The sequence below is a fragment of the Sesamum indicum genome, linkage group LG15, assembly GCF_000512975.1.
Source record: "Sesamum indicum cultivar Zhongzhi No. 13 linkage group LG15, S_indicum_v1.0, whole genome shotgun sequence".
Classification (NCBI taxonomy): Eukaryota; Viridiplantae; Streptophyta; class Magnoliopsida; order Lamiales; family Pedaliaceae; genus Sesamum; species Sesamum indicum.
In genome coordinates this window covers 4,102,520-4,123,778 of record NC_026159.1, presented here as the reverse complement: position 1 = coordinate 4,123,778, position 21,259 = coordinate 4,102,520, and the positions used below count along the sequence as shown (strand labels likewise).

The 21,259-nt window shown below is 35.5% G+C and overlaps 4 protein-coding genes across 6 annotated transcripts in view; 2 read left to right on the top strand and 2 right to left on the bottom strand.

Annotated features, from left to right (window-relative positions):
* Positions 1,240 to 3,661, top strand: LOC105177811 (BTB/POZ and TAZ domain-containing protein 4). Of its 2 annotated transcripts, none has more exons than XM_020699324.1 (6): positions 1,240 to 1,516; positions 1,623 to 1,880; positions 1,994 to 2,124; positions 2,238 to 2,544; positions 2,661 to 2,974; positions 3,065 to 3,661. In XM_020699324.1, exons 1-6 carry the CDS (start codon positions 1,514 to 1,516, stop codon positions 3,189 to 3,191), a joined length of 1,140 nt encoding a protein of 379 aa, XP_020554983.1. In that variant the 5' UTR covers positions 1,240 to 1,513; the 3' UTR covers positions 3,192 to 3,661. The 2 variants fall into 2 exon arrangements, with proteins under 2 accessions (XP_020554983.1, XP_011099367.1); XM_011101065.2 differs by having other exon boundaries at positions 1,620 to 1,880.
* On the bottom strand, positions 6,384 to 10,095 carry LOC105177810 (formin-like protein 6). Its single transcript, XM_011101064.2, has 4 exons — positions 8,359 to 10,095; positions 8,079 to 8,278; positions 7,437 to 7,678; positions 6,384 to 7,353 (listed from the first exon to the last, which is right to left on the bottom strand). The coding sequence occupies exons 1-4, from the start codon at positions 9,825 to 9,827 to the stop codon at positions 6,589 to 6,591; spliced, it is 2,676 nt and encodes an 891-aa protein (XP_011099366.1). The 5' UTR covers positions 9,828 to 10,095; the 3' UTR covers positions 6,384 to 6,588.
* On the top strand, positions 17,002 to 19,176 carry LOC105177809 (glucan endo-1,3-beta-glucosidase 12). Its single transcript, XM_011101063.2, has 3 exons — positions 17,002 to 17,463; positions 17,562 to 18,722; positions 18,914 to 19,176. The coding sequence occupies exons 1-3, from the start codon at positions 17,409 to 17,411 to the stop codon at positions 18,943 to 18,945; spliced, it is 1,248 nt and encodes a 415-aa protein (XP_011099365.1). The 5' UTR covers positions 17,002 to 17,408; the 3' UTR covers positions 18,946 to 19,176.
* Positions 19,319 to 21,259, bottom strand: part of LOC105177808 — a 3,104-nt gene continuing 1,163 nt past the window's right edge. The window contains exons 1-5 of one of the 2 annotated variants that reach the window (XM_011101062.2): positions 21,190 to 21,259; positions 20,823 to 20,932; positions 20,664 to 20,736; positions 20,333 to 20,398; positions 19,319 to 19,619 (exon numbers count right to left, since the gene is read on the bottom strand). In XM_011101062.2, the coding sequence (XP_011099364.1) occupies positions 19,536 to 19,619; positions 20,333 to 20,398; positions 20,664 to 20,736; positions 20,823 to 20,854 (255 nt within the window). In that variant the 5' untranslated portion in view covers positions 20,855 to 20,932; positions 21,190 to 21,259 and the 3' untranslated portion in view covers positions 19,319 to 19,535. The remainder of the gene's footprint in view (positions 19,620 to 20,332; positions 20,399 to 20,663; positions 20,737 to 20,822; positions 20,933 to 21,189) is intronic. The other variant, XM_020699189.1, reaches the window with a different exon arrangement.

The window sequence follows — 21,259 nt, the reverse complement described above, 5'->3', positions numbered from 1 at the left end:
TTAATTACCAACAACCCCAATATACTAATTATTAATATTAAATATATATTTAATTAATAATAATTATTAAAATAAATTAATATTTATATATTTATGAAAATTAAATTTACGATCTCTATGCTTTGACAATTAAAATTAGATATCATTGACGACTTATTTTTCTCAAGGACTAAATTAAGTTGATGCAAATTAAAATTCAGAAAGATCATTCACAATTGAATGCCTGTTTTAAATATTCTGACATAGAACTATATTGTGAGATAATTTTAAAAATATGAAATTATGAAGTTGAATTCGTATGAATATTTTTTTAGATAATAGGAGCCCGACAGTTATTGCAGGATATATTACAATATAAATTAATGTTTTAATACAAAAAAAGAAAAATTGAGGTAATGATTGAGTCAAAGGAAGAAGAAAGGAAAGTGCGGAGTCAGCGTAGTCTGCCGAGTACAAGAATCAGATAAGGATACACGGTACGCGTCAGCATCTACATGTGGGTTTATTTATCCTCAATATTGTAAATAAATATAGGTTAATTATATTACACCTGATTTATGATTTATTTGCATAAATTATTTTTTTATTATAATTATAAAAATTATTTTGACAGCTAAAAAATAGAAGTAATTCGTGTAATAATGCTAATATTTTTAGGATGTACGTGTAAATTTTTTAAAAAAAAGAGGTGGCTTGTGTATGTGATATAGATATTTTGACAGGTATATGAGTCATTATTTTAAAGATAGGGGTAATTTTAGATGAATGAGTGTAAATATAACTATTCTATAATTAAATTAATTTTATATAAAATAAATAGTAAATCATCTCTGTGTCTTAAAAGTAAATGAATTTATTGTTTTATATTTTTAGAAATAAAATAATTTATGTTGTTACTTACTAAAAATAAAGAAAAATAAATGATTATTATTTTCATAAAAACCTAAGTTTTTTATTTACAATGTCACGCGTACAGTAGTAATATGGGAGTTACTGTTAGAGTGATATATATAGATGTGAAGAGAGTAAAATACGTACACTGAGTGGGAAATACGTTGGCACGTTTTTTGGGTGGAAAAAACTGAAGGTGTTGGAGCTGACAGAGTTGCACATAATTCTCACATTATTAAAATCTTCGTCGGAGCTGTTTTCACGCCATTGCTTACCTGTCCACCACCCTCACCCACATATACGTCTATAGATATACTATATATACATTCACAACTCCTCAAACTCACCCCCCCCCTCTCCCCCCCTCCCCCCTCCCTGTCTCTCTCTTGCCTGCACAAGAGAAGAGCCAATCATCCCATTGTTACAAGAACATCATCGTGAATTGTAACATTTTGGGGATTGCTGTGGGATTGGCTGCTCCGGAAAAACGTTGTCGTTCATAGGACGCTCTGTTTGATACCTAACATTGCGAGGGAGGCCATCAGACCAACAGGATTTAGGATTTCAGAATCAACCCAACTCCAGTTTCTCTCCACTTTTCTGCCCTGTTTTTGATTTTGAAATGGTTAGTCACCGTTCATTTTCACGATGTTGTGGAAATCAAGAATTGTTTGCAGAATTTTACAATGACATAGTTTCTAAGACAATATACATTCTTTCTGTTTCAGCAGAATTTGCCTGCACACAAAATGGATAGCAGAAATAAGAAATCTCCCTCGACTTTACCGCTTCCACCTCCATTGTCTCCTGATTTCATAACCAGGTTTCATCAGAAAGGCTTGAAGATGACCGGATCAAATATCAGACTGTGCTGTATCCCTAATGTCACAAATACTTCGTGGGACCGTCTTTTCGATGAAGGTTACAGAGCAGATATTTCCATTTTAACGGATGACGGTGGTGTAATCTACGCGCACGCAAGTATTCTTGTACGTGTTTTGATCTTTTCTTGCAAGAGAGCAACTATGTGTAAATGTTGTTGTCCGAATGCATTTACAGATGTAAGATATTTATGTTCTCTTTCCTGGTTTTCTGATTACAGGGTGTTGCGTCTCCCGTGTTCAAGGCTATGCTCAAGAGAAAAAAGGGCCGAGGCCAGAAACGAACAATCTCCATTCGTGGAGCTCCGGCTGAGGCAGTTCGTGTTTTTGTCCGATTCTTGTACTCTTCCTGGTACTTATAGTTGCTCCTTATATGATCCTTGTTTCTTCCAATGGTTGATAAAGAGTTTTGATGTAATGTTGTTTTGCAACGAACTTTGCTAATTGCAAATTTTACCTTCATAGCTATGCAGATGAAAAGATGAAGGAATTTGCATTGGCTTTATTGGTGCTTTCACACGCATACGCTGTTCCTCAGCTAAAACGACTATGTGAGTGTTGGCTTGAGCACAGGTTGATGACGACAGAGAACGTAATTGATATATTTCAGCTTGCTTTGTTGTGTGATGCTCCTCGGCTCAGCCTCATTTGCCATCGCTTCATCCTGGCAAACCTCAAGGCCGTTTGCGCCTCAGAGGCATGGAAAGACATGAGAGACAGCCACCCCGTCCTTGAAAGGGAAATTCTCGAGTCCGTGATTCATGAAGATGCTGTAAGTACTATATTTCTCTGGCACAAACCTCATGGAGCATATGCCATGCACGAATGATTCATAACACTCTCGGATTTTATCTATCTTAAACCGTTGTGTGGTTCAAATTTCTCCAGAAACAAAAGGAGAAGATGAGGAAGATGAACGAGAACAAAGTCTACATACAGCTGTACGAGGCAATGGAAGCTCTCGTTCACATATGCAGAGACGGTTGTCGAACTATTGGCCCCCATGACAAGGTCTTGAGAGACGATCAGGCTCCTTGTCAATACGCAGCCTGTAAGGGGCTGGAAGCACTCATTCGCCACTTTGCTGGATGTAAGCTGAGAGGTCCCGGAGGCTGCATCCACTGCAAGAGAATGTGGCAAATCTTGGAACTGCACTCCCGGCTTTGTGCACATTCAGATGATTGCAGAGTCCCTTTATGCAGGTGAGTTGAAACTAATATTCTTTGAACAACGTTGGTGTAGGACGAGCGATCTTGTGGTCTTACTGATATTGTAATCATGGCATTTAACAGGAACTTTAGGCAGAAGAGGAGGAAGCAAAGCAAGAAAGAGGACATTAGATGGAGAATTCTGGTGAAGAAAATAGTGAGATCAAAGAGCATAACTGGAGGCCCATACTTTTCACTGGAATCAGCATAATGCAAACGCTGCTTTCTGATTGTAGGAGAGAATACATTATACATCGTATTCCTTTATATTTACTAGTTTGTTAGTACATTAGTAGCTAGAAAGACACAGCAGAAAGATGATTCTTTTCTCTCTCTCTCTCTCTCTCTTTTTTTCTTTTTTTTTTTTTTTTATATATATATAAATTTGATTGTATTTATATATTTTTTTTTTGTTCTGTTCTTACAATGGTCCACAAGAGACATAACGAGGCCTTTGCCTCTCTAATTCCTAAAGATTTTGTTAAGGTACTTAGTTTAGAGCAAGTCTTTTGGGGATCACAGGCGAAATTCGGATCTAGAAATGGCAAGAGATCCAAGTCACAACCGGTAAATCGGTTTCGTGTCGGGTTCGGGTTTATGTACATAATATTCTTTTTTTCTTTTTAATATCAGAATATAATAGTTATAGTATATTATTTTGTATCTAGGTGGGTTCGGGTTTTAGTTTTTGAAAAATTAATAATATATGGTATATATGATAAAGCTTGTCGTGTGTGTATTTCATATGTTTTATGTTTCTATATATGATAAAAATATTCTAGTTTTTGTTTTTTTGGAGAGGGATTAAATATTCTATTTTATTACATGTAGTACATAGTAAATTTATTATATATTTTAGAGTTAATTACAATTAAATTCTATCTAAAAATGCATAATTATATTTTTTTCTCAAAAAAATTTTAAAATTACACTAATACGCTCTTTGAAAATTCATTGTTTACAACTGATCCAATTTCATTATGATTTAGATAAAAAATATTGACATTAATGAAAAAAATTACATAAATTTCTAATTTTACTCCTCATTTAATGTTCTCACGTATAATTTTGTACTTATAAGGAAGAAAATATAATGATATTAATCTCACTATATATATATATATTACATTTATTATTTTATAAGTAAAAAAATATACATAAGACTGTTAAATGAGGGATAAAACAAAAAAATTACGTAGTTATTTTTTTCTAACATCAATATTTCCGTCCAAATCCTAACGAAAGATAATCAGGTGTAAATAAAAAATTTTCGAAAGGATCTAAGTATAATTTCAAAACTTTTTTGAAAAAAAAGTATAATTATGAATTTAATAGGGGGTCTAAGTGTAATTAATTTCTACTACAACTAAATTGACAGTCGTTCTTTTAAAATTATTCCTACTATATTTAAAATTTATCATTTTATCACAAAAGTAGAAATTATGTTAAACAGCTTCGAAGTGGTTTGGTATCCGCAAGTTTGGTGTTGTCGAAGTAAGAAAAATGTTTAGACCTGAATGGGAAGAGAAATTAAGGTTTGTTTTTTTATATTGATTGGGAAATTAGGGTTGCAAATAAAGAGGGGAATTTGGGAGAAATGAGAAAGAGGGTAATTTAGAGATTATGAAATTAGAAAGATTTATCATTACACTTGTATAAAAATTGCGTGAAAGCACCCCCTATTTTTCCTGCTAAGTCTATCCGGTCTTTTCTGGATTTAGGGATAATTTTACTTTTTTTTATTGGAGTTTGGTGTAATTGTACATAGGTTTTTTGTAATTTGAAAAATTACATCTAACACCCTTAATATTTGCTTCCGTCTAACAAATAAATCAATATGTTAGTAAAAATTCACTGAATTTGCTTATATTAGCCAAAGAATTGAATAAAAATGGAGATTTACCCTCAATTGACTGATTGCAGGTCAAATAATTTTTTTTTGACTAAACTGATCTTATAACAATGAAGTTATACCTAATGATATATATTAACGCGTGAGGACGTTCCTGGGAGAAGATTCAAGGAGTCTCTGAAGCGAAATAATAGCCTTTTCTTTTTACCTTTACCAGAATAGACAGCTATTTCGTAAAGCTTATGGTTCCTAACCAACGGTTTTAGCTTGTAGTTCTTATGATGACATGCTAGGTGCTTAAGCAAGAAAATTCCATCGAATCTAGAGAAATTGTGGAAGTAAATAGTTAACTAGGCTGAAGTTTTTCCGGTGCGCTTGTTAACTAATTTGATCCTAGAAAGATTTAATTGACTTACAAAAAATAATACTAAGTTAATTGGGGTTAAATATAATTTGTTTTCTAATTTTTATGTTAATATCAACAAGTTCAGTGAATTTTGACTAATACGGAACTTGTTTGTTAGGCGAAAGTAAACATCATGGGTATTAGATGTAATTTTTTAAAACACAGGTAACCTATGTATAATTACACCAAGACTCAGAGAATTGAGAGTTTAATTATCCCTTAATACATCTATACTAATTAAAAAAAAAGAGGGCTTCATATTCATAAATAATGGTTAATAACACCGTTGCACCAATTTTTTGTAAAGTTAAAAATGCTCTTCAACTAATAAAACTACTAACTTATTCAATTCTCAAATTATATTTAACTAATACATTAGTTTTCTTTTTTTTATTTTTTTAACGTAAAGTGGTGATTTGTATATTTTGCTCTTATTTATAATATATTTTAAACGTAAAAAGTTATTTATTATATACACACAAAAATAACGCGCCACAACCACTAATTTATTAAAAAAAACCTAAAAGCGGTATATCCAGTATTTTTAGGACTAAAAATAAAATTTTGGCCTTGGATAAATGATAACAATCTTGAATGATAATAGCAATCCCAAGATTGATTAACCTATAGGTTTCTTATTTCCACCAATTATTGATTGAAAATTAACCAGCCTCTAACCCTATTCCACATGGATGGAAGGTCTTCTCGACGTGCGGCCAGAATCCATATTCATTCATGATTCATCGGCGTTGTTGCTTCGGTGAGGTGGGCAGTAACCGATTATACATAACACTCCAGACAGTCCTGTGGCAGCGGCATTTCCACATTCATCTGGAGGTCATACTTCTACTTCCCTGTAAATTATGCAACGTCCTTACACTTTTCCTGGGCGTGCTCGCAATCAATTTAACAAGTATAATGTGATACAGAAAGATGAGTGCTTGAACTATAATTGCTATGAAATAATGAATGGACAAAAAGAAAGAATGTTTCCTTATTGAGATAAGTTAAACCCATCTATGATGCCTGGCATCGAACTCTATAAATGTATAAATGGACAAATGCTGTTCGCCTAAGGCTCTAATGTTTAGCAGACAAAATTTAAGCCTTTTTTTTTTTTGGGGGGGGGGGGGGGGGGGTGTATTATGATTGTTCAAAATTTCATAACTGCTTGCCGTCGGTAGAGACGTAGTCTGGAGCTGGGCTATGAGAATGTGAGAGTAGGGCTGTACAAGATGATGTTCTTTCCCGCTCCATTAATGTGTCCTATAACAAAATTATAGATAGTCTTTTATTCAGGGCTTCTTACTCGTTCACATGCCAAGATTGCATTTTATAATCATCTGAGATTCAATCTTGGTGCACATTGTATCTGTTGAGCACCGGCAACGACGCAGTTGCTGGCATTCTGAATGATCTCCCAGTGCCCATCGTTGCTCTATCCTGCATCCTCCCGACGTCTTTACAAACATTGTCTAGAATCGAGAGAAAATCCCGTACAATCATGAATATTCGGAACGGATGAGCCTCCTCTTTTGCAGCATCTCCATGGAAATATTCCGTCACCTCTTTCACCATGGACAAAGTTTTTCTTTCTTCAGCTTTAATTCTTGTGATTTCCTCAACAGCCTCCTTAAGAAACTCTTTCATTGAGTCGAAGAATTTACCTTGCGTGCTTTGTTTCTCATATTGCATGACTGATCTCACTTTGTCAAGTCCCATTTCAAGCTTGGAGACGTAGCTACTCAATACATCTGAGTCCATCCCTGCTGCTTTTTTAACATTGCCTAGCTCCTTGCTTAGTCCGGACACAACTTGCAACCCTTGCTTCTTGAATTCCTCTTCTTTAAAGTTGAAATTTGTTTTGTTTGGCAGGATATCAGTTGCAGAATCAGACTGTGCTCCTTCGGACCTGATGATCTCTTGTACCACAAAGTGAAGTAAGGTTGTCTTACCATCAGCCCCTTTTACATCCACTAGTTTTAACAATGTATCCAATTTGAAAGCTCTGGCATCGCCGCGATTAGTGCCATCATTCATGCGGTTTCCTGTCCTTAGAACAGCTTCAAGGAGTTTAAGGAACAGACGACTATTCTTCAATTCTTCACTGGCTTCCTGCATCGCAAAATGAGCTACATGAAAAGAAGATTTTTGTTGAACTTAACACAGTAATAGTGAAATAGAAGAACTGAAAGTACCTCTAGTGTTTGGAAAGACTTTCTCAAGTATGTTATTTCTGTATCAAAATTTGCTCTGTACAGCATAGCTTCCACTCTTTTAAAGGCAAATGGGATATCAAGTATTGCCTTGAGGAACCGTTCCGCTGATCCTAGTTTAGAGCTTTCACCATTGTAGTCTTTGAGTTTGATCTCTTCCTCCTTGGTCGGTGCCATCTTAACTAGAGTCTCCAAAAGCTCTGGACCCAATCCCTCTAGGTTTCCTGCAGCACCATAAAACATTTTCATTGGTGTACAATGATGAATTCTGAACTTCCAGTATTTGAAGTAGTAATTAAGCATTTTAATCTAGGAGTCACAACAGTCCTGGATTCCTATTTCTTATCAAGCACCGTGAAGTGATGATGACATTGCTCCAAAAAGGGATTAAGATGTGCTATATTGTCTGCGCATTGTTTTAGGGGGATCAGGTTCAGGGAGGGGGTTGTTGACAGATGTAATAATGCAACTAGAAATTGTTTGACTCGCCTATGCATATGCCATCAGATTGAGGACAACAATAATACCACATAGTTTATTTCATTCTCACGCCACAAAATAATTTATTGCAAGAACCTGAATCCAGTTTTATAGCTTCAGAATGGAGAAAAGAGTAAACCATACCATCCAAAAGTGCTTCAGAAACCTCTTCTTTAGTCACATTCAGTGCCCGTAACAGTATAGCGATGTTCTGTGATTTCTTTGGATCAAGTACTCTGTTCTCCTGCTCCACAACAGGCAGAGGAGATTTTCTAGTTGCTTCCTTGGGACCTGAATTTGCAGAATTACATCCGAAAAGCGACTCCATGGCATCCTCGTTCAACCTGCGGGGACATGATACATAATCATAGGTTGTACTTGTGCAGCAACGGTTAGTTTCATCAAGAAAGTATGTTTCACTTACTGGAAGGAGCTTGATTTCAGCTGGTCCCAGACTGTGGCTCGGTCTGAGGTGGCTCGTACTTTGTCCCAATGCAAAGGTTTCAGTTTAGGTTTTGATCCATCCCTGTCTTCCGAGTCAGCTTTCTCTGATGAACTGATGCCGTTATTTGCTTCATCAATAGGGCTTGTATTCTCAGTCCCTTGATTTGCTTTCGGGCTAGGAGTCTTTGGTTGTGGGCTTATCGCTTGTTTGGTAAATGGTGGAGGTGTTCGTGTTTCCGCAGCTCCGAATTTTCTTGGAATTGACAGCTGGGTTGGTGGGGGCGGAGGTGGAGGTGGAGGTGGAGGTGGAGGTGGAGGTGGCGGCGGTGGCGGTGGAGGCGGAATTGGAACCTTAGATGTCTGCTGATCATTATTGGTTATTGATCTGAGCCGTGCCATATCTGGTGGTGGAGGGGGTCCCGGAAATTTCGGCCTTTTAGGAGTATATGATAGTGCTCTGCTGGGCTGCAGCGGCCCCAGGGATGAAGCAGCTGGTGGCGGTGGTGGAGGAGAAGGCGGTATGGATTGCTTTATTGATGGTATTATTACAGGCCTCGTATCAGGAGATGATCCCTGCAGTCGAGATTTTGGTGAAGTTCTCTTGGAATGAGGAACAGAACCACCACCACGATTCTCCGACTTGCTTTGGTTCACCTGGCTGACACTGTTGTTCAAATAGACCTGACGTGAAGCCGGAGACTCATTGCTCATAGAAGACCCTTGTGGTGTGTAGAAATTAGTATCATGGCTCTCATCGTCTGACGACGACATTGGTGGTGGTGAATTTATGCTCGGAGGCGGTGGGGGCTTCGGCAATGGTGGCAGAGGCTGAAGGTCAGGACTCGGTCTATAACGCTCGGATCTTTTGCCGGAATTCAGCTTTCGGTATGGTGAGCCACTGGCGCCATTGGTCTCATTCACTATACTTCTACTCGACGGCTCCACCGTCCCAATGTAGAGGAAAGTGGACGGCGGCATTCTAGATTCGTCGTTCATACGGTGAGAATTTCCACCAACGAGCTTCTGGGACTCATCCGCCTGTTTCACACGGTGCTTGTACAGATAGAACGCCAGCGCCGACACCATTGCCAGGGTCAGAATTGCTGATGTTATTGCAATTGCTACTTTCTTGGTTGAATTGGACGGCCGAGTAGTAACTGTATTTGCCACTGATGTGGTGGCGGCAGCCGGCGCTGGCGGCGGCTGCTGGCCCTGATCCGTGGGTCCATTCGGAAGTTCATGGAAGAATGGCTGGTCTTGACCCGGCAAATCCGGGGCGGCGGGGGGCGGAGGTGGTTCAGATTGGGATGGGGGTGGAGTTGAAGCAGATGGAAATAAAGGTTGGTGCAGAATTCTCCTGTTTTGGTGTTCACCAATGACATCCGCCCCTGCAGTGGATTGGAGGGTGAATGATAGGATCAAGAAAATGGTGATATAATCAGAGTTCATTGTGTTGTTTCCTCGGTAAACTCTCCTCTAATCTTCTTTTCTTTCACCTTATTCATCATCTCTGGTTTTTGCTCCTAAAATTTTCAGTGGTCACCAAGATTGGGAGAGATCGAGAGAGTGTAAAGAAGAAACTTCTCTGACCTGCAAGATCTAGATGCTAGACGCACTTTTCCATATAATAATGTTCCAACTATTTTACAATTTACTAATGAAAAAATGAACAGAAAGAATGCATTTAGTAGTTAATTTTGCTGTGGTACAAAGGAATAGTAGTAAAAGTTTGAGTCACATGGGAATGGGAATGGAGAGGATTGGTTTACTTTATTGATGATGCTTTTGTTTTTTTTTGTTTGATAATTATAAAGGAGAGGGATGATGAGGACGTGGTGCTGGGTCTAAAAGGACCACGTTCTCTTTTCTCTCCCAAATAAAAGAAATTCTATTTCTATATTATATCATCAATACTATATATAAAGAAAAAAGTTTTTTCTCTCATAATATAGTTTAAGATATAAAATATTTTTTATTATATGCACGTAGGAACGACGTATCATCGAGGTTAGTTAATATATAAGAGAAGACTTTTTTCTCTCATAAATGACAGATATGATTTCGCGACATCAATTTATCGTTATGTCGATAATACCCCTAAGTTTTTCTTCTTCTTTTTTTCTTTTCAAGAAATGTAATGTGTTAGTCTATGTATATTTTTTTTTATTCATAATATATTGTAAAACATAAATACTATTTAGTATATGCACACAAAGACAACGTGCCACGACGACTAACATAATTAAGTGAATTGGTGTCTCAATTATTTTAGTACGTCAATTTTTTTAATATTTAATATACTTTATTAATTTTCACCCACCAATCTAATTTTTCACTCTCCACTATCACTTAATAGTTATTTTTTTTAATTTCATTCATTTTTTGTCGCTATATTTTTATAAATTTGATATTAATTTATTATTTTATATATACTACATTAAATAATAAATTTTAATAAATATTTTATATTACATGGTATTTATAAAAATTGCAGACGTATAAAATACACTACAAATTACTAGTATTTGATTATGGGTTGGGCAATTTGGCATTTCGTGGTTCCCGAGGCGGATATTTCCCCGTTCTGCTACTTTCCTTTTGGTGCCGTTGAATCTACGGCTACGGTTTTGCTGCCCACTTAGATCGGTCGGCATCTCATTTCATCTTTTTTTCTCTTTCTTTGTTTTTTTGTAGATTTGGGTGATCTGATTTTCTCTTTTACTGTTTATAAATATATTCTTTTCAATGTGTACTTGTCATGAATGTTCAATGCAAAATTTTACTACAAAATTACAATAAAACACCTATATTTTAAGAATTCAATACATCTATAATGATGACAGATTCATTTAATACAATTTCTTTTTCCCTCTCTAACATTACCTTTGATCTTCTTTTTTCAGAATTCAGTTTACAAATTCAATATTTATATTAAATTAAGTACGGACGTAAAATGTAACATAGATTAGTTATATAATTTAAGGGTATAAGGATTTTGAAATAAAATCAAATTTAATTGTATATGTGACAACGAAATATATTTTGTCAAGTCAATCTTTACATCGCCACCCACTTGTCCATCTCTTCTTGCTCATCACTGATGCAGACATATCAAGAAATTAAACCATCTTTTTCTTTAATTTTTACCATAAATTTAACCCCAATCCCTATTCCCAAAAAAAAAGAAAACTGAATATAGAATGGTATGAATGATTAGAGGGATGTAGAAAGGGTATGTTGGGAATTTGGGTTGGAGAAAAGGAGAGATAAGTAAGTAACATTTTTTGCAATTCTTGATTGGCATTGGCATTGATTCATGCAAGTGGAGTGGATGGCATTGCTGAAAAGGACACCTTCTTCCTTTTTCTTTATCACCTTTTCCACTATTCTACCATTTCCAAAAACAAAAATTATACATACCTTTTACAAAATCTAAATATTCTTACTCCTCAGCTACGTACAATTATAATAATAAAATACTCTATACTGTTTCTATTTCTAGTGTAGAATATGTAAAGCTCCATATACATCATGTGTTATTGGATCTTGCATCCACAATTACATATTATTAGGTATATTTGATATGTTTTTACTTAAGTTATTTAATGTCTAAATCAATTAAGATTGACTCTAAAATATAATCAGTACATTAAAATGCTATACCAACACAACACATATGACGACAACATAAAAATAAAGTATTTATAGATGTGTTCCACTTGAACTAGACATGTTAAGGTAGCGTCGATGAAGAGAGGCCGTTGATTTAGGGTTTATCGTAAGACTTGGATATTAGATGATGTCAAGTCGACCCTATTCTGATGGAGCTGATCATACCTACATTAATATTTCAAGAATTCAAAGTAATAGAGATATTAAAGTTGTAGGAAGTTCAGTTTGCCAATTGGGGAAGTTCATACATCATTACAAATTTTAAGACTGACCTATATATGGATAATTTTCAAATCAAATTCTCAAATTTCAGCTCAATAAATACATCCAAACAGAATAAAAATAATAATAAACTATTATAACATAAATATATATTTATATTCGTAGAATTCAAACTCACAAATAATTTTAGTATGAGCCCTCAATCATAATATTTGAGCAATGCCTGATTTGGTATTGATAGTTGTTGAGTGGCAGGATTTTGTTTCATCATCAAATCGGTGGTTGGACTGTGTTAGGTTAATTCATGTTTTCATGCGCCAATGGAAGTTTTCCATTTTTTATTTCTGATGTCGGGTAAATAAATATATTTGTTTTTCTTGAGAAATAGTTTAAATTCTTGTTTTTTTCAGCCTTAATATTTGTTTTAAAAGATAACTTTTTCAAAGAGATGAGGAAAAGAACCAAGTGAGACTTTATGGCTTTTTTAAGATCTATAAGCTATTGTCGGCAATGTTACATGGAGAAATAAATAAATTAAAAATAAAAATACTTCTTCTCTGCAACATGAAACGTTGAAAACAATATCAATATTATGGATCCTTAGACGACAATCAATATCGATATGAAGCAAAAATAGTTAAAAGAAGAGATTCAAATAATTCCCATACGTACATCTCCAAATAATGCAACACAAGGCATAATTAAGATACTATTCATTCGGACATTTTCAAACCTCACTTATGGCTCGTAAATGATATACAACGTATGTCAACATCACTGTACATTTTGTATTAATTTAAGTGAGATTTATATGTCCATGGGACAACCTTTTTTCTTCGTTTCCTCCTATAAATTTTGCCATATTGAGGGACAGCTGGAATACTAGGACATATTTACTACACGGGATAAAGCATCATTAGTAAGGGATTTGTTGAGTAACCACAAAGAATTGTTGCTCTCTCTCTCTCTCTCTCTCTCTCTCTCTCTCTCTCTCATGATAATCCTTCATGGACAAACATTATTATAATTTTTCTCAGCCAAGCAATTCAATATATTATACATTATATATAGATATAAGAAATAATCAAATAGAATCAAATACTAATACACACACAAAAAAATTTGAAACCTCAACTTTGAAAGGTTAGGGGTGGGAATTGAACGACACTAATGAAGTCTATCTCAGTTGGCCAAGGCGCAAAGCTGAAAACTTATGATAAAAAAATCATGGATTCGAGTCCCATTCAATTGTGGGTATTAGTCTATTTTAATATTAGTTTGTTGGTTGTTATAATTATCAATTAATTATTCAAATTTGGTATTGATAATTATTGTATATTAATTATTCATAATTAAAATTTAAAATGTACTTATAATCGATTTAAAAAAAAAATAAGGAGGGGGGCTATGAGAAGATGTAGTATCTTACATTAACTAATTTGATTGGAGTGTCTAACTGAGAAGGGATTGTCGGTGTTTATTTGTGTGGTTTAGAGAAAGTGATGTCCAAATCAAATGCCTCAAAACTACTCAAAAAAGGGAAAAACAAAGATACGTCTTTGTTTTAAAGCATGATGATAAGTAGTAATACGTAATTTGGTGTCTCATTAATTGTTCTATATTGATATTTTTCAGCTCGCACGTTAAGTATATATCCCTACCTTTGCTTCCATGTCATTGATTCAGATTTCAGGACAATCTTCCCCACCAAACCTCTCTTCCCTGCCCACTCAACCCAGTACATGTCTATAACTGGATTTATAAATTATGATTAATACACAAAATATAACTATATTATAAAATTAAATGTTAGATATTATTTTTTAAACCTACCCATTTTACATGCTTTGATATAATCATCATCATCTTTTGTTAGTATCGTAAAATAATAATAATAAGTTAGAAATTCATCCAAGAATTGCGAGACTATCGTGTAGAAAAAAGACTTATTCATGAAATAATTATAAATTTTGACGAACTTTTAAGTACAGTTCTTAGTGACGTAAATATTTATGGTCCTAATAGTTTAAGAACTAAAAAATATTGAATGGTACGGGTTAATTTTTAAAATTTTCAGTTATTTTAATTATTTTTCTAAGCACCATGTTCAAAATTATTCAAAAAATACACAATGAACAATCAAATCAACAACATAATCTTTTAAGAATGACAGCCCACCAATCAAAATCAATGATTTTAATTATATAATCCCAATAATTGATCTTATATATACTAATCCTTATTCTAATGCTCTCTCATCATGATACACTACATCTTATTGCTTCTCATCCACTCCATCGTTGGTTCGTATCTGCCCAAGTACATATAAACAACACATACGCATAGTCCAATTAACAGTAAGGATAAATTACAAAGAATTTTCATAAGATCTTTTATAATAATATATATTTTTTCGCTATTTAAGAAATTACAAATACTCTATTAAAATTAATAACCTTCTAACAAATACCTTTTATAATGGGCTATTATGAAGGGGTATTTCGTTAGACATGGTAGTAAATTTTAAAAAAATATTTATAATTTTTTTTAAAAACAAAATAATATTTATAATTATAAAAAATATTTAAAAAGTTTGTTATAATGTATCGTAACACTAAAAAAAACAAAGTGAAACGTTAAAACCGACAGGAATCCTAAGATCATAGAATGGGGTAAGTGAAGTGGATCATACGAAAGCATTGATACATTAATTCCAATTAAATCAAGTGGTGATGATCAAAAGACAAAAGTCCAACTCACAAGACAAACATGTCTTTTGAGGAAACTTGTTGGACCCGAAAGGCAAATTAATCATAGAGATGTGGGTGTGTGTGTGTATGTTTCATTCTTGGCTTGCATCTCCCCCCACTCCAAACAATCATTCCTCACCCAATCTTTTGCTCTTTCTTCTTTCACTTGTTTGGATATCAAATGGTTTGGGAGTTGTTGTATGTATGTGGTTATAAATAGAGAGTTGGCGTGGGTTGTTCCCTTGTCCATGTTCTTGAGGGAAAATATGTTTAAGGGACTTTACAAAAATAACCTTTTCGACTTTGAATTTTATTATTAATATACGAGATAATATGGATAGAGCAATGCGGAAAATTGATCTAAATAAATGATATTTTAAAGGGTTTTATGAAGTTTGAAAAAAATATTAGGGTCGTTGAAACAACTATATTTTGATACCCAAAATAGTAGGTTCGACGGGTAAGCTCAGAATTACTTGAATCATAAGGTAAATAAAGGGGCACTAGCGTTACTTGGTGTTGATATCTTGTAATGCATAGACACTCTAAAATGCAGTGTTGGATACGTATCGGATATAGATATGGTTCGGACATGATACAACACATGTTAAACACAACATCCATGCGTCCAAAAAGATAAATAAACTAAAAAAAAAAAAATGTGTCGGATACACCTGTTGGCATATCTGATACATCTTGGACAAGTTTAGTATTTTTTTTTCTTTTAATAATTTCGAAAGGTTGTTCAAAAAATAATTAATTAACTCTCAAATTAATTAAATATTTTGGAATAAAATTACTAAAATTTCAAGAAATGGTATGATTTAACTAAGTTGGATAATGAGAAAATTTTCAGTTGCGTAATTTTAAGAATAAACTGAATATGTATATTTTTTAAACTTTGTGTATTTTGGTTAAGAATTTAGAAAACTGATGAAGTGTTGAAGGAACCACACCGTTACCAAGCAAGACATACTTATTTTATGTTTTATCCTGATATTTTTCATACTGCACATTTTCATTTTATGAGAATTTAAAAATATATAATAAAAATAAATTATACTTGATCTTGTTAGTGTTGAGTTGTGTCCTAAATTCTAAAAAAAAATTCGTATTGTTGTATGTGTTCAAGCATCATAGTTGATATCTATAGTATTTATTAAGATTTATCCCCTTTGAAGTAATCGACTTCCGTGGCTATAATATTGATTGACTAAAATACCCTGCAAAGCCTATTTATTATTTCTTTAACCAAACAAATCTCGCTTTAATCAATTACTTTGTATCCGTCCAATTGAAAATGTATATAGTTTTATTAGTTTTGATGAATTATTTTATTAAAGATTTTAAAGAGAAACAGGTAATTGTGTATGTAGTGTAGTGGTGGGGTCTGGTAATTTAGTTGCAATTAAAACAAACTGGAATTTCAACATAGGAATTAGGACAGGAGTAGAAGGAGAGGAGTAATGAAGTAAAATGTAGATTGTTTCAAGAAAGAAGCAGTGTGAAGATGCTATTGCTATGGTCCAAAAGTGGACAGAATCTACGGAGGGGAGGGCCCACACTACCCCCTGAGTTTACGTGCTTTTTGAATTGGAGGGGGTAGCCGTTAGTTTGTAATTGTGTCCCGTTGGGATGGACTGCTTTTATTTATTTATGTGCATGCAAATACGACGGCGTAGCCAAGACACACATCTCGTTAGTTGTACTGATTCTGGTATCAGAGAGATGACAGCTGGACTCCACACAACAGGTAGCAGCAAATCCCAACAAGGACTTCCCAATGTCCTCCGTGGGCCCCATCACAAGATCCAATTATCTTGGTAATTCTGGGCTGGGCTGTTTTATATGTGTGGGTTGGGCTGTGGGCTTTGATGCTCGCTGTTCCCCAGATATGTCCTTTTGTTGTGTTCTGAACACACAATAACACAGCTCCCAACCAAAACCCCACACAAAGTCTAGTCCTTTTGCATTCTGACACTCTTGCTTTTTTTGAGATTCCTATTCCTCCCCTCTCCTCCTTTATCTTTTTGTTTACCTCCAAACCCATAATTCAGTTAATTACAAGGTTTTCTTTTCTGATTGTTACTTGTGTGCAGTAAAATGAGAAGTGATGCTTAAGTGTGTCAACAATGACCTGTTTAACGCCTTGCTCTGCACTCCATAAAGATTTGCTTTTTACTGTTTTCTGCTTTCTCAATATCAACACCAACACTCTTCACTCTGTAAATATGGCAGAATGAGAGTCAGAGACTGACTACTGAGAGAAGAAACAAGGGAGAGAAAGATAGAGAGAGAGGGTTGTAGCCTTTTTCAGGTCTCACTAAATCACTCCATTCTCTTCTTTTTCTCTATCTTCATTCATTCTTGCTGCCTGAGACTGAGGATGAATATGCTTTGGTTGCTTTCGCTCTTCCATCTCCTACTTCTATATTTAACTGGTAAGAAATATATTAAACAAGTTACTCCCCGCCATTTCAGAAGAAGCATTTTATCATCTAGTGCTAATATTCTGTTCCTTTCTTCTTCTCTACTGCAGCTACAGGTCAAGAATCAGTGGGATTTTTGCCACTCCATGACTCAACTGTGACCCTCCAGAGTTCATCTCAGAATGGGCTGCCTGTGGCCGTTCAAGTGGAAACTGAGCACCTCAAGAATGTCGCAAACAGTGTTCTAATGGCAGAAACTTGGCTCAGAAACCATGTTTTGGCATACTACCCTGCCACCAATGTAACCACAATAGTCGTCGGTCACTCTGTTTTATGCAGCAAAGATCAAGAAGACAAGTTGGGTTTGGTTTTGCCATCAGTCAAGAACATCCACTACTCACTCACTAGGTGGGGTTTGCAGAACGACATTAAGGTTGCTGCTTCTTTCTCTACCGACTGTTTGGACTCAAACTCTCAAGAATCATACAGAGTAGATGTAGCCGAAGCCTACATCAAGCCCCTCCTCAGCGTCTTGCAAGACATAAACTCACCTTATGTCGTGAACCCACCTTCATATATCTACACATTGTCTGATGAAGCCTTGAGTTTGCTCAAATCCCACTCCATATCCATGAAAAACCTCGGAGTTCTTCATCTGAACAGGATCAATGTGGTCATCAGCGCTCCAAGAAGAGAAAAACCCCCCAGCAGAAAGCTCTCTTTCATCGATTTAGATAAAATGATAGATCCATTTCCACCAAGGCCAACCCCTATATCCCCATCTCGCTCCCCTTCTCGTCCTTCCTCTCCAGCTTACGCTGCAGGAAGCCCTCTGCCTCCATTAGTTGGAATAGTTTCTCCTGCTCCTTCACTCCCTCCTGTAGTTAACCCCTTCAGCCCTCCATTTTTACCACCCCTGGCTCCAATGCCCAACCCTGCTAGCCCTCCATTTGGACCCCATTTGCCTCCATGCACTCCATCTGACGGTGGTGGTTCTGCAGGCGCACCGGTCGGGGTTGGGGTGCATAATGGGCTGTGGTGTGTGGCTAAGCCTAGTGTGCCTGCAGAGACTTTGCAAGAGGCATTGGACTATGCCTGTGGAGAAGGTGAAGCTGATTGTGATGCCATTAAGCCGGAGGGGAGTTGCTATTTCCCTGATAGTCTTGTGGCGCATGCTTCTTATGCTTTCAATAGTTATTGGCAGAAGACTAAGAGAAATGGCGGTACCTGTGGCTTTGGAGGCACTGCTATGCTCATCAACTCTGACCCCAGTAAGCATCTGCTTCTTACTTTTGATCAATTTTAATACCATATAATTATTGCAAGTAAATCTAAGTTTCTCTACTCTGACTATTGTTTACAACTATGTTTCTTGTTACTTTTTCCTATCACTTTATTTGCCTTGGATGGTGTAAAGATTAATCAATTTCTAATTTAATGACATGAAATGATATTGTTGCAGGTTATCATCATTGCAGATTCATTCTTACCTAGTGGGGAGTAATTAGAGTGGAAATGGTGATTTCTTGGCTTCTGCTTCTCTGCATATAGAATTAGGACCTTTTGATATCCTCTGGTTTTGCAGTTTGTAGTTCTGAGTATCAGTACCATGATAGAGCTTAGGATTCTGGGAGTTTTATGTATGAGGTAGACAATGATATGCTCTAATTATGTCCTTAATTGAGATCTGTCTCTACTCAGTATTTTTGTTGAGCGCTTATCGCATATGCTTCTGTTTCCTGTATACTTCATCTCAGCCTCGCGGTTCCCTTGGGAATAAAATAAGGACAAATGTATAATATATAAATATACCCATTTCCACAAATATGGAGTACAAGTAATACGTGGTTCCAGTTTTTCTACATCAAAACGTATTAACAAAATAACAATCGGAAGATTAAAGCAAGTTGAGGTTTTGTTTTGTTCAACAAAAACCAATCTTGTTTGATCCGTTAAAAAAATCTCTCCAAGTTTCCGGGAAAAGATTGACCAGTGTAACTTCTACAAAAATTGATCAGTACAACTGATGTGCAAGAATCTATCCATGATCTGTACGGTACTGGGACGTAGCAGTCACAACTTGTTCATGCATGTTCTTCCCTGGTCACAACTAATGCTCCAGCTTGACCAGTTTCCTGGTCCTCTGTTAGGTTGGTGCTACTTTTGTTCTGCAAAAGAGCATGACATGAAAAACACAGTGCGGTAAAATATTCATAGGTAAAATTGTTAGAAATATATGCTGTTAGAATTCATTATGCAATTAGGGAGCAAAACCAGACGTTGAGCCAAGAACTTATAAAGTTTCAAATCTTTTCAATGAACAGACTACAATTTGCAGAAGTTCCAAATTAGGAGCAATGCTTATGCTCCAGACGTGTTGAACAATTTTATGTATTATTCTCCTCACCCAGTGCATATAACTGTAGGCATACTCTTTTGCCAGTACAATCTCAAGAATGCCGCATCAGAAGACATAGTTTAACAGGTAAGCCAAATTTTGATTAAGAAAACACCCTTGGTGTATATAAGTACATGAACTGAAATAACATTGATATTCTTGAAAACACCAAAACAGGGTTCAGAAACTTAAGATGCATGCGGTAACTGAACCGGAATCAATAGGCAAAGAAGCAACAACTACAAGAAAGCAAGCGCCAAAAGATTCTTGCTCAACCAGTGCAATTGTTGATATTTACTCAAAAAACAGAGGAAAAAAACAAGTTCATGTATGCTTGTAGTACAATCTCTTAACATCAAAAGCAATTCAAAATGTAAACCTTCTCACAGATTCTAATAATCGAGATTCAACAATTAGATGCATATAAAAGTATACCATGAGAAGTTGGAATACCATTTCGGAGGAATGAGGGACGAGGCATACCTTGTCGATCAAACCTTGAGCTTCCATAAACTCATAATACTTGCGCATAAGCAGTTCCTCCTCTACCTACAATCCCCACACTTATTCACTCGTCCACCTCCAACAAAAACATAATACCCCACAACCTCTACTGACGTAATTACATCACATTAAACATAGTATTGGGGCATCTAACATAAAAAACTTGAAAGCGACTCACTCCAATTCTCCCCAAGTTTTCATGAACTTGAATTCAAAGGTTTCAATCTACACCACCTTAACTTCTATGTAGCACCACAACAAATAATCTTAAGGAAACGCGAAAACTTTAAACAATGATCAAAATGAGAACCTGAAGTTTGTGCAGTTCATGAGACATGGACCTATATGCATCCATTAGAAGCTCGTTCTGCTTCTCCAAATGCCTGCCCAACAACCCCATTTTACACGTAAGAATTCCAGCATATATCCACTTACATCCAATAGCATATAGAGGCAAAAGAAGACTTACTTGAGCATATCTCCAGAGTGCTTAGGATCCATCACGCAACAGACGATGATAATTTAACAAGCTACAAGAGAATGATGATAAAGCAAAATTCTTGGTTTGTAGCAGAACCCCTGATAATAGAAAAAGAACTTATTCAAAAATCCTGCTTTTGTAACAGAAGACTATAAAGAAAAGAAGTAGAGATTACAAAAACAAAGATGAGAAATATTATAATTAATCTGGAGAACCCATGATCCCCAAACCCCCAAACGGATAATTGATGTTCCAAAATCGTATTCAAATTACTTGTAGATTCAATTCTCCTACTCCTACACCTAAATCAGAAGTAAAATCTGAATTAAATTGCACATCCACTCAAATATTTCACCTTTCCTCCGCCGAGGTGGATAGACTCCACGGCGTGAAGACCGCCGGACGAATACTGAGAGGGGAAGAGA

Bases quoted from the DNA above. Each gene is read 5' to 3' on its own strand.
- LOC105177810 (XM_011101064.2), bottom strand. From the start codon at position 9,827: ATGAACTCTGATTATATCACCATTTTCTTGATCCTATCATTCACCCTC. The intron at 8,279-8,358 runs GTAAGTGAAACA...ATGTCCCCGCAG, and splicing joins CTGAAATCAAGCTCCTTCCA to GTTGAACGAGGATGCCATGG. The intron at 7,354-7,436 runs GTACTTTCAGTT...TTTGCGATGCAG, and splicing joins AGTCTTTCCAAACACTAGAG to GAAGCCAGTGAAGAATTGAA.
- LOC105177809 (XM_011101063.2), top strand. From the start codon at position 17,409: ATGAATATGCTTTGGTTGCTTTCGCTCTTCCATCTCCTACTTCTATAT. The intron at 17,464-17,561 runs GTAAGAAATATA...TCTCTACTGCAG, and splicing joins CCTACTTCTATATTTAACTG to CTACAGGTCAAGAATCAGTG. The intron at 18,723-18,913 runs GTAAGCATCTGC...ATATTGTTGCAG, and splicing joins GCTCATCAACTCTGACCCCA to GTTATCATCATTGCAGATTC.
- LOC105177811 (XM_011101065.2), top strand. The intron at 2,545-2,660 runs GTAAGTACTATA...AAATTTCTCCAG, and splicing joins CCGTGATTCATGAAGATGCT to AAACAAAAGGAGAAGATGAG. The intron at 2,975-3,064 runs GTGAGTTGAAAC...GGCATTTAACAG, and splicing joins TGCAGAGTCCCTTTATGCAG to GAACTTTAGGCAGAAGAGGA.